The 11,939-nt window shown below is 43.4% G+C and overlaps 1 protein-coding gene across 5 annotated transcripts in view; it reads left to right on the top strand.

Moving 5' to 3' along the window:
• The first annotated feature begins 1,324 nt into the window (after window positions 1-1,324).
• The window catches only part of LOC142559761 (GTP-binding protein 2), a 110,613-nt gene continuing 99,998 nt past the window's right edge, over window positions 1,325-11,939 (top strand). For 3 of the 5 annotated variants that reach the window (XM_075671387.1, XM_075671388.1, XM_075671385.1), the window contains exons 1-2: window positions 1,505-1,842; window positions 7,441-7,675. In XM_075671387.1, coding sequence (XP_075527502.1) covers window positions 7,525-7,675 — 151 coding nt within the window. In that variant the 5' untranslated portion in view covers window positions 1,505-1,842; window positions 7,441-7,524. Of the gene's footprint in view, window positions 1,425-1,504; window positions 1,843-7,440; window positions 7,676-11,939 lie in introns of those variants that run through there. The other 2 variants (XM_075671389.1, XM_075671384.1) reach the window with 2 other exon arrangements.

The raw sequence follows: 11,939 nt of genomic DNA, 5'->3' as shown, positions 1-11,939 counted from the left end.
CTTATATATGCCCACTTTAAAGAACGCCGGGCTAGGTGAAATAACCATTTATCGTCGCTGTTTCAGCCTGTGTTAAAAAGCAGCACGTAGAAGTCCCGATCAAAATTTTACGGGACGCATATTTTCAGAAAAATGTTTATTGTAGTTCTACAGTTAAACCGCGTTAGTTGCGTGGTATTGCTACAAGCAGATAGCGCATGCCAAACCCCTCATACATTCACTCATTCCAGGTGACTGCAGACTATACAGCATATAAATTCTTTCCGAGCACTCGTTCGCGTTCCTGAAAATTTCGAGCATGAGCGCACTACGGGCACTAGTCTCGCGCGCCCTCTCTCGTCGCGCCGAGTTACCAGAACGCCGCCCGCGCCCTTCCACAGAGTGCTGACAGCGCTCCGTTCTCTCGCCCATAGAGTTTCCTACAAAATTTTGTAGGAAACTCTATGCTCTCGCCTAGCCTATCTTCCACCATGCCTCCAAATAAGCGTCGCAAAAATCTTGCGCCAGGGGGCGGAATTCGCCTTTCTTCAGGTTATCTACGCGTGTCACCACGAAACATAGAGTTTCCTACAAAATTACTAGAGGGAACTCTGGCGCTAGTGTCTACGTGAGCTACAATGGGAGCGGTTGTCCCAGCATGGGAATTATGGGAAGTACATGGATTTGCCTAAACTTCGTCCTTTTTGGCTTCAAACGGCTTTGTGACTTAGTAAACTCGTCATTTTCAACAGTTTATTGCGTAATAAATAATTAAATAAACATCATTAAAATTGCCCGACTGCAGGATTCGAACACAGGGACTCTAGTACAGAAGCCTGATATTGAAACCATTAAGCCACGGATGCATGTATCGACAAGAGAATGAAACGCACTTATGAATTTATCGCGGGCATGCCAGTGCTTTGAGACGCTTGGTGCGTTTCGATTTGGGCACATAAACAAGCTCAATCATTGCAATTAATAGCAATTGTACGCGTTCCCCGGCGTCTTCTACACTTCGAAGAATATAGATTGCGCTGAAATATACGACAATAAGATTTATATAGCGTAATATACAAAGCCACAAGAACTTCTGAATCCACAAGCACGAAGATCAGACAAATCCATGTACTTCCCATCATTCCCATGGTAGGACAACGACTGCAGCGCCAGAGTTCCCTCTAGTAATTTTGTAGGAAACTCTATGCCACGAAAGAGACGTTCACACGCCTTGGATATGACTCTGCCTAGGCACTCTGGAGGAGTTTCTTAGCGCGCGTTGTATTCGTTTGTCCCCAGACATGCCGGCATTGCGGAGTGGCTCAGCATGGCTCAGACGCTGGCTGCCCGCGAGGCGAGGCAATGGGCGCGGTCACGCCTGCATCCGGGAGCCAGCGCATCGCCGCATTCGAGGGAAAAGAGAAAACCACGACCTACTGTATAAGGTACACAGTAGGTCGTGGAGAAAACCATGCAAGAATTCAGCAGTTTCGGTTTCTAGCTGTGCCTATCGCGCGCTCGCACTTGAAGCAGGCAGCAAACCGAAAGAGCTTGCGTCATTCGCTGTCTCATTGGCTGTTTACGTTGTTGAAAGGGCTGCACGCGCATAACAGCGGCAGGTAAAATAATATGAAAGTGTGCCAGACAAACGAGCCAATTTTCGATTTCTCGCACCCTTCTGCGCATGCGCGGTCGGTATTTGCTGCCATTTGCTGCCATGCATGCCAGCCAGCAGCTGATGTATGGCGTAAGGTGTGTGGGTTCTTGCGAATGGGCTGGGTGCCTGTACACCGCTTACCGACTGTCAGTGAGCGCGCAAACTTGATGTGATTACACGGCCGACCTTATCAGCGCTTCCGAACGGTGAGTTTCGTTTCTCGAGACTGTTATCAGCCTGCGCGAAAGTAACGGCTGGCCATGGCATAGCTTACAGCCTCATTCAATGACAAGACAATATTCCACCTACATTTGATGCTGCCTGCGCGGTTAACAGTGCCAGTCACGCGAATCACCGTTGTTGATGTGATATGTATAGGGCACGCGCGGGATCATGCTGCCCATATGCTTGCTTACACGTTACGTACCATCGCATCATAACCAAGGTCGCGCATAGACTTATACATTATGCACACAAGCGTCGGCATTGCTGGCACTCGCCTGCGCGAAAATATTATTCTTGCGACTCGCCGCCAAGTTTCTTTCAGATTGAGAGGTGGAAACAGGCGATTGCTCACGCATTGTTTTGCACCGCGTGATATTCGGTATGAACCGGTTTTATCGCGCGCGGTATACCAGCTGCTGCTGCTGCAGGTTGATCTAGTAACCTCGCCGCCAAAGTGCTTGCCATCCGTCGTCCTCCTTCGCAGAGGCAACAAGCGTGTGCATGTTTCGAAATGCGCGCATATCTTGCTTTTCGACTTTGGTTCCTTTTTTGCACATTGCTCTCTTAGCGAAAGCGAAGGCCTCGACAAACCAGCACAGTTAGCCGTACTGCCTCGATCTGCAGTTGAATCATGCAAGCATCTCACCCCAACTACAGTTCAGGTCGGCCTGCAAGTGGTCTCATTGCACAGAGCTCTTCGGGGAAGTACATGCTGAAGCAGTAGAGAATTCGTGCATTAAGCATGTGATCGTGATTGCAATTGTTATATACTTTTTGTACAGTCCGTTAATTTAGAATGTACATGACATTGAACTGAATGTTCAATGTGCGGAGTCATGAAGTAATGGTTTACATACTAGACATTCCACGCCAACTGTACCGACCTTGGTGCTCGGCCATCTGCAATTTCTTTCTAAAAATTTTAGGTGCTTGCGTACAACACAGAAAGTCACTCTATGAAATATTTTTCTTGAAAAAAATGTTTCACCAGCTCAAGTGCCACCTGAACCTTCTTGTAAGGCACGAAAGTGCGCACTATAAAAGGTGCTGCCAAAAATTGAGTTTCGTTGACAAATGATCAACATTTACTTTCCTCAGGAGACTGAAGACAGGTCTTACACCCAGTGACACATGCACACAATTCAAGTGCTGTGTGCGCAGCGAAGAAAAATGTTTTCTTGCGTCAGTGTGCATGTTTTAGGGTTGTCCATTCTAGTAAGACACATCCTCACAAAATTCCTTCTGGGAAAGCATAATGTCACTATGCAGGGTCATTCAAGCAAGTGTGTTGACTCCTAAAATTAGTGGTATTAATATGTGATCCATACTTCTGTTAATGTGTGTTTAACTTTGCTTTTCTTTCTTATTCAGGATGATGACTTTGTGCTGTAGCGAAAAACACATTTTGTACCATACCTTCCAGGAAAACAGCTACGCCGGAGTCTCCGTGTCATAATCGCCGTCACCTGTAGATGTTGTGTGTCATTCTCAAAACAAATGAATACCAGAACAGCACTTAATTTTGTCTCATTTCTTCCCAGGCACAATAGCAGAACCACAATATGTAATTCCTTTCCTTATACATGACCGTCTGAGGTTAAGTGAACTTAACTTTATGTGACGTGACACCTTGAAAGCCCAACAGCACTCCGCGGGAATGCTCAAAAAGATTGTTTTGATTAATAAAATTAGTGATCTTAGCATGCTCTACATTTCTGTCAAAAATTCCGCAGAAGACTGACGATGGGTCTTACACCCATCGTCAGTCATAGATGTTGGTGTGCTACCTGGTGCCATGTGAGGATGCCAAGCAGGTCAACAACATACAGCAACATGGGGTTGTACTTCAGCTTGACTGACTGCGCTCACAGCGGTGAAGAAAACAACTTTTTCTTGTCTGGCTGTGATGAAATAAACTTAAAAGCAGTGCAAGCACCTTATGTACACTCCTCTATCGGCCCGAGTACGCTTTCATCCATACATTTTATATTTGCTGCCAAGAGGCTTCGCACTGAAGATGAACCAGACAAATATTTCCCAAGCCAGTGGGAGGCAAATGCAAACATTTTTTCTCACTTAAAACAAAAATTAATTTGATAAAACTTTCTCAGTTTGAAAAGAATACAATGTGCTTCAGAAACCCTGTTTAGCATATTTTTACTAGGACTGCCTCAGTGTTCAATTGGCAGCTAAACACAAGGCAAAAATGACTCTTTTGCATATTTATCAGCACCTGTGTGTACTTCTGCGTAGTATATCAGCCCAAAAGCATTAGTCACATAAAGCCCAGCTCCTAGGCTCTTTGCTTGGATAAATTGTGTGTTTCTGTATGAAATCATTTTTTTTAAATCCCAAATATGGAGCAATTTTCTCATTTTTAATGGCTTATCAAAAATGAAGGAATGACTAATAATCGATGAATGCAATTCTAGGTGTAAGACCCATCGTCAGTCTTCTGCGGAAAATTTTTAAATGAAACGCAGCTTTTGGCAATAAATGAGAAGAAAGGAGGTTAACCGAGGGGCCTGATTCTTATGAGTCATATCATAATAAGCGAACAAACAGTGATACCAAGGACAGCATAGGGGAAATTACTTGTGCTTAATAAATGAAATAAAGAAACAGTAAATTAATGGAAATGAAAATGGATGAAAAAACAACTTGCCGCAGGTAGGGAACGATCCCAGAAACTTCACATTTCCCGTGCGATGCTCTACCACTTGAGCTACCGCAGCGCTGTTTCCCCATCCACTTTCTTGGGTATTTATGTTTCCTAGTAGAACCCTGGGAGTGTTAGCCAGCGCTACCATTCACAGACTAATGTTGTCCTTGGTGTCACTGTTTGTTGGCTTCTTATGATATGACTAATAAAAATCGGGCCCCTCGGTTAACCCCCTTTCTTCTCGTTTATTACATAACGAGGGTCTCGAATCCAGCAACATTGATGTCTTCAGATAGCATGTGTGGGTTTATTGACCGGTTGCCTTCATCCAAAAAAGATCATGTTCTTGTGACGCCTGCGGCAGAAAGGATGTTCCACATCCGCCGCCAAGGTCTGTGAGTGGTGGCGCTGTACTAGGAAACATAAATACCCAAGAAAGTGGATGGGGAAACGGTACCACCACCCTGTTGGCAATGCCTTTTATGGTGCTTACTTTTGTGTCTTACGAGAAAGTTTAGGTGGCACTTGAGCCGGTGAAAAATGTTTTAGTGAAATATATTTTGTGGAATGACTTTTTATGTTGTATGCAAGCACCTATAATTTTTGGAAGGAAATCGCATATGTTTGAGCACCAAGGTTGGTACAGTAGGCGTGCAATGACCCATTTACAAAAAAGAAGAGAGAAGGCCTAGAGCAGCTTTCAAGTGTACTTGGCGCAACCATCACTGAAAAAAGGGCAAGCACTAACTTGTTAACATACATTCAAGGAATCTGCTTGCAAATAAGATTTACTGGAGGAATAGCACATTAAACCTCAGGAAGAGCTTGCAAACACGTGGGCAAATTCAAAATGTGCTTGGCCTGACACCATTTCTACAGTTTGCCTTCATTGCAGTCACTCCACAAGAAAATTATGAATAAATCTAAGCTAATCTCTCTGTTGTATATTAGTTCCTTTCTTTACTCCAGCCTGTCCTTTTACTCCCATACAACTGCCATTCAGGTGACTATGCTAAATAGTTACTGTCACGTAACTGAGGAAAATGATGGTAGAACAGGACAGATATTTATTAATTTCCAATACATTACTAGTCCTCGCAAGGCTACAAGCTAAGTCGAGCACTTTCATTGATGATAGTAGCTGGCTTGGTGGTGGTGGTAGTGGTAAGTATAGTGAGCACTGCTCTGCAACCATGTGCTTTGTGTGTGCGTCTATGTTTCTATTCACGTCTTGTCTTGTTCGGGGAGTTTAAAATTTTGCTGAACTGCTGCGTTTGTGTCGCCACATACGACAGCTACAGTGTGGTGAGCAGTAATTTCCTTCCCATACTTTTTATTTATTAATTCAATAAATGACCATCTACTACTGTTACCTTCAGCATGAGATGCTGACATGGCACCACTATTTCTTAAACCCCCAGTGCACATCCAAACTAAAGTCCTTTCAGGAATTTAGTCTCACTTTCTTTTTATTCTGGAGGACTCCTTACCAATGGCAGTCTGACCACTGACAAACAGTACAGCATGGTCTCCTATAGATATTTTCTATCACCAGCACAGTGAAAACGATGGCACAGCTTGTTTACATAGAAACTGATAAAACACGTAAAACGTGTAAAAAATGTTGAAATATATCTTAAGAACTTGTCACAGCATCCATTATAGCTCTGTATCAGTTATGGTCTGCTCTGCTCAGATTTCATGCTCTCATACACTGCACAGAGCTGCATTAATTTAAATTTTTTATAAGCGTGTTTTCCAGAGATGCAAGTAATGTGCAGTGAGCTTGGCTGCTAAACAACAAAGCCATGGGGAGGCTCCACTCAGATCACTCGGCATCGAAGCAGGGGCAGCGTTCTTCCTTCCGCTGCTCGCTAAAATGTTGTGCTAATATTTATAGCACAACTCACCATCTCGCACACTGATCTGAGCAACTGTGTGCAAACTCTTAGGATACACAGGTCTGAATGGACAAACTAAAGCTGTGTATTACAGTGTGCATATTTATCAAATATTTAACATCACTTTCCGTTTGAACCAAAATTAAAACTGGTCTAAACACAATGAGAAGTCACTGTTTGGTGTGTATACGAATTACTATTGGTCGTGCAGTGTTTTCTGCCTGTGTGCTGTTGACGCCAGATTTGATTTGTCCATACGATTCATGCTACACATGCAACTATCCAAGTGAACATAGAGAGGAGGACTATAAAAGTTATACTAAGCCAGATTTGGAAGAAGCGACATAATGGCGAAGCGATAGTGGTGGCTGTAGTGCATGACGGCTGCCCCAGCTTGAGAGTATTACTCCACTAAAGGTTAACTGCCAGACTGCCGAGGGTAAATTCAAGCACTAAAATGTTTATTTTGACAAGGTTACTGTGGTTGAGTTGTGCACAAGGTTAGCCCCGTAGGCTTATGAAGGAATTCAGATGTCTGCCATTCCTTGAGAGGCCCCTGCCTAAAGAAGATACTGCTTTGTCTTATTTTGTCCCCACGAACACCTTTCCCATAGATGTTTCCTAATCCAAAGGCCCTTGAAGTGCCAGTGTGTCAGGTTTATATAAAGAACACCAATGTTTGATTAGTTGGCGTAGAAACACCTTGCTGCAAGTCGGCACCACACCAGAAGTCACCAATCATGTATGGAAACTGTTACCCTTGTTTCCTACAACTTACATTCAGTGCCTTGTAAATGGTGTTGTGGAGGATGTGGCCACCATATGCCAGAAGTTGCCAAGGTTTTAATGTGAAGCCACAACAATTTGACATGGCCAGCCTGGGTGCTTGCCACTGTGCCACCCCCACCAAACTTTGAGCATGGAAGAACAGGAATTATGTTATGGTACACTGATGTGTCACATATATAAACATTCCTGTCCTAACATACTTGTAAATGTGGTTTGTTTTTTTGCAGGACATGATGTCCTAGAGAGGACGTCTCACTAAAGTGCCTTTAGTGACACGAGTTGTGGAACCCTGCACCACAAATCCTGCCACCATGGAGTCGCTGTTTGGGCCTGATTCAGAGGAGCTGTGGCTGCCCCCGGAGGCAGCCGAGGGAAATGTCGAGTACAAGCTGAAGCTGGTAAACCCGTCACAGAGCCGCCTGGAGCATCTTGTAACCCAGATGAAGTGGAGGCTACGCGAGGGTACTCAGTGTTCTTAACAATGCAACATTGTTAACCTTTTCCATGCCAACGATGAGTCTCACTCGTGCTTGCATTTTTTCCAATATATGCCCATGACGCGTCCTACTCATCCAAGGAGTTTCTTTTGTCTGCTGATTGCCGCAGATGAGTGGCAGTCGTTTTACCATTTAAGTGTGAACACTGTGGTGCTAGATAGTGCCAGCTTCCCAAAAAATTTTTTTTTTGTGGGTACTGTTGCTGGAAATGCAGTGCAAGTATTGTGATTTAAAAATGGTGGCACATGGAATTAGGTAGCTGCAGTGACAACGGGCATTGTTTATAGGCCAGAATCATGGTAGTGTTGGACTTTTCTTCATCATCACCACATCAAACAATTAGACATGGCATGCTCTAGTGAGGCATGTTTGCCTCACTAGAGCTCAACGAAAACGTTTTGCTGCTGGCACCTTTGCAACTTATTTTGCTTGCATCGCCAGGAATGACATGTAGTGCTAGACTTCTGTTCCAAGAAATATCAAGTTTGATGTTGACTTTTCGCAGACTTGTGCACGTTGCAAAAAAAAAAAAAAACAATTACAATTACTTCACTCACTAATGTAATTGATTACAGTTAGCAATTACTGCCCGACGAAAATAATTAAGGAATTACTGAAAAGTTATAGATTACTTTTATGTTACATTTGTTCAAACCTTTTATAACATTTCACAGATGTCGTAATCAGAATGAGCTAGCCTGGCACGTTCAGTGCGTCCTCTGCAGCCCTTCCTAATTACGTATCACAATTAACTAACAATTATCTTAACTAATAATGGCTTTTCTAAGATTTAATTGGTCATCTTCCCTCATTTTGTCATGAATACATCAGCAGCGAAAATGAAAACTTGCGCGATGTGTGTGCTGGAGGGTTAGAATGGTACTGTAATGTACAGACATCTTGCATACAAGATTGCCCAGCATCTGGCTCCTCTGTGACGCAAAGCGTTTCATTTTTGCTGGGACTCGAAGAAGACACTCCCGGTTGGGGTCAATGAAAAGTCGTACAAATTGTCCATGGGCGATATTTTGGCATTAACGTCCTAAGTGGTCATCGCTATAGAGACATACCAGTGCTGGTTCAATTCGTCGGCCAACACCTGGTGGAGCATTACCACGAGGAAACTGGTATTGAGATCCTGGATTTGCCTGTCTGAACATGCGCATCCGCAAAGCTGGTGTGTTGCATGGTCTCAGGTATTCTGTTGTGTTGTAATTTCCCGCCAAATTCAGGTTCCTAAAACTCCATTCCCTGTTACAGCTTGTTTCATCAGTAATGTAACAAATTACATGTAATTGGTTACTGAAAAAAGTTAATGAATTACAGTGAGCAATGCTAAGAAAAAATTAATTGTTAAATTACAAAAATACAAGACAGTGCCATAGATTACAAGTAATTAATTACATTTAATTCGTAATGTACAAGTCTAACTGTTTCTGTGGCCATGCCTATGTGCAGCTAAAAAACATGGAAAAATTAACAGTAACAGACAATAGAAATAACTAATGAATTTCCGGTTTTACAATAAGGGAAGATGTTTATTATAAATCAGTCATTAAAAATTAAGGAAATATTGGTGCCTAAAGGGTTAAACACCAACTGCAACAAAATTTAACTTTGGCTGGATTGGTTATATATTAGTAGTATATACAGTCAGCTTCCATTAATTCGGCTCTGACAGGACCGATGAAATTGATCGAATTGTCCAGCGGGTCCAGTTCAACGAGATGCAGGAAAAAGTCGCAGTTTCACCCGAAAAGCAAAGCATCAACTGCAATAGCAAATTAGTAAACAGCTATACAAAGTAAGGATGGTAGTTTTATTGGCCGTATGAACTTGTAAACATTCACTTACTGACTAAATTAACATGCATGGTGTCGCGCGTGCACAAGGAAACATGAAGACATCTCCCTCGATAACCGTGCACACTCGCTGTTGAAACGCTGGAGTGAAGAAGCGCGGCAGCAGCAGTGAGTGACTTGACCTTCATGCTGCCTCTCGCTTCACGAACTAAGCGGCAAGAGCACAGCACACCTGAAGCTACCAACACTCGGCGCGCTCTGTTCCCATCGCATATTGCTTTCAAGATAGGGCCACGCCATATGCTACGGCCACCAAAGTAGACCCCCACTTCCCTTCCTCCTCTGTGCCTTCCACGCAATGGAAAACTGCGCACTACCTACTCACTTTCTTCCCTTGCGCGTGCAAGATTGAGCCACCATTGTTGTTTCACCCTCGCGAAGAATATGCAGCCGCAACGCACATTTCCACAGATGGCTCTACAACTCCACATCGCTCATCGTGCAGACTTTTTGTTCCCTCTACAGGGCAACGATTCTCGTTTCGTCTTGAGCGAGCGACATCTTCTACTTCAGCGGAGCTATATGGCATTAAGGAGGCCCTTGTGTATGTACTACGACAGCAGCCGCCAAAGACATGGGTGATTTTCACAGATTCAAAAGCAGCCCTACAAAGTATGTGGAACAGGCACAAGCGTTGCAATAATCAACCTGCAGCATTTGACATTGCTTATCTTCACCACAAGGCTAAGATTGCTGGGCCTTGCATCAAGTTCCAGTGGATACCTGGCCATGCCGGCATTTCGGTAAATGAAAAAGCGGATGAAGCTGCCAGAAATGGACTCCAATACCGCAATTTCAAAAGAACATTTTTTACAAAACCTAACACTTCAAACATGGCAAAAAAATATGCCTATCAAGAAAAAGATCGCATCTGGAATCTGCCGCTTCACGAAGATAAGTTCCTGCATTACATTGACCCAGAAATGAGACCAAAAATTCCACGACCACTTCCTCGACACTTAGAGACATTGTAACATTGTCTTCAACTAAACATGGCATACACAAACAATTATCTGTACCGCATAGGGCTTACCACTAACCCATACTGTGATAACTGTTGCAACTTAGAGACAATGGAGCACACATTACTAGAATGCCCCGCGTACTGCGACGAGAGACAATTTTTTGAGCAACAAATGGACATGATTTGCCACGAACCGCTAACATTACCGAGCATCTTAGGTCTAACGCCCGGTTTTTCAAAAGAGCGGTGGGTTTTGGATTTATTGTTCAAAGATGTGTCAGAAATTGGTCTAGTAGGAAAGCTTTAAAGATTGCACACTTCATATACAAAAGCCTAAATTTACCCGCAATGTCACCTGTAAATATTAGTGTCAGACCCACTTGGACATTTCATATTTATTTTTATTCTCTTTTTCTCCCACTCTCCTCTGGAATCTTTTAATCCCATTCCCCATCCCTATACAGAGTAGCATGCCAGCGGTTATATACGCACTGGCAAAATTCTCTGTTTTTCTTATAAGGAGCCCTCTCTCTCTCTCTCTCTCTCTCTCTCTCTCTCTCTCTCTCTCTCTCTCTCTCTCTCTCTCTCTCTCTCTCTCTCTCTCTCTCTCTCTCTCTCTCTCTCTCTCTCTCTCGCATGCTTTGACTCGCACATATACAGCATACGGCACACTGCGACGGTGTTATCTCAGTTGAACTTTATACGGAATACCACGGCAGCGATGACAGTGGAAATGCGCCTGGAGTGTCTGTATAGTTGCTATTGCAATAAAATGCCAGAACACACCCCTGATGCATTTTCCTGTATTTTCCCAATTCTAACATACATCCAAATCAAATGGGCGCCGATTTTCTATTTGTACAAAGTAACAAACTAACTGGAAATGCCATTAAAGCTCCTAAACAAAGTAGAAATCTAATGCACACCCAATGTTTTAGCAAGAAAAAAAGTGTTGCACAATGGTGGCCGGTTTCCTAAAGGCATCTTCGCCACAGTATATCTTTGTTTCGCTGTAAAGCATACAAACACCGTGAAGGCAGCTTTGGTTTTGTATCCAACTGCACCGCGCAGGCATGTTTCGGCCCATTTTGTAGAAAAAGAAGTGTGCATTATGATTGGGTAGAGACTGTAACTAAACATTGGGGAGCTATGGTTATTGATTGAAAATATTCCTAGGGCAGGCCAAAAATTGTCATTTTCAACAAGAGATGATATATATTCAACACATTCACAGTTTTCTAATCTGTGCCGAGGCAGTTGGTGCCACATAAGGGGTCGTTATTGGAGTCACCAAGGGGTCAGGCATGTGCGTGCTGACTGGTCAAGTTTGAATTCCCCAGCGAAGGCCAGGTTTAGGATCAGAATAACGAAAGGCTGGGCTCATAGAATTGCATGGGTGCCAG

Source organism: Dermacentor variabilis, chromosome 10, assembly GCF_050947875.1.
Source record: "Dermacentor variabilis isolate Ectoservices chromosome 10, ASM5094787v1, whole genome shotgun sequence".
Classification (NCBI taxonomy): domain Eukaryota; kingdom Metazoa; phylum Arthropoda; class Arachnida; order Ixodida; family Ixodidae; genus Dermacentor; species Dermacentor variabilis.
The sequence above is the reverse complement of the archived record's forward strand: the minus strand, read 5'-3'. Positions and strand labels throughout refer to the sequence as shown.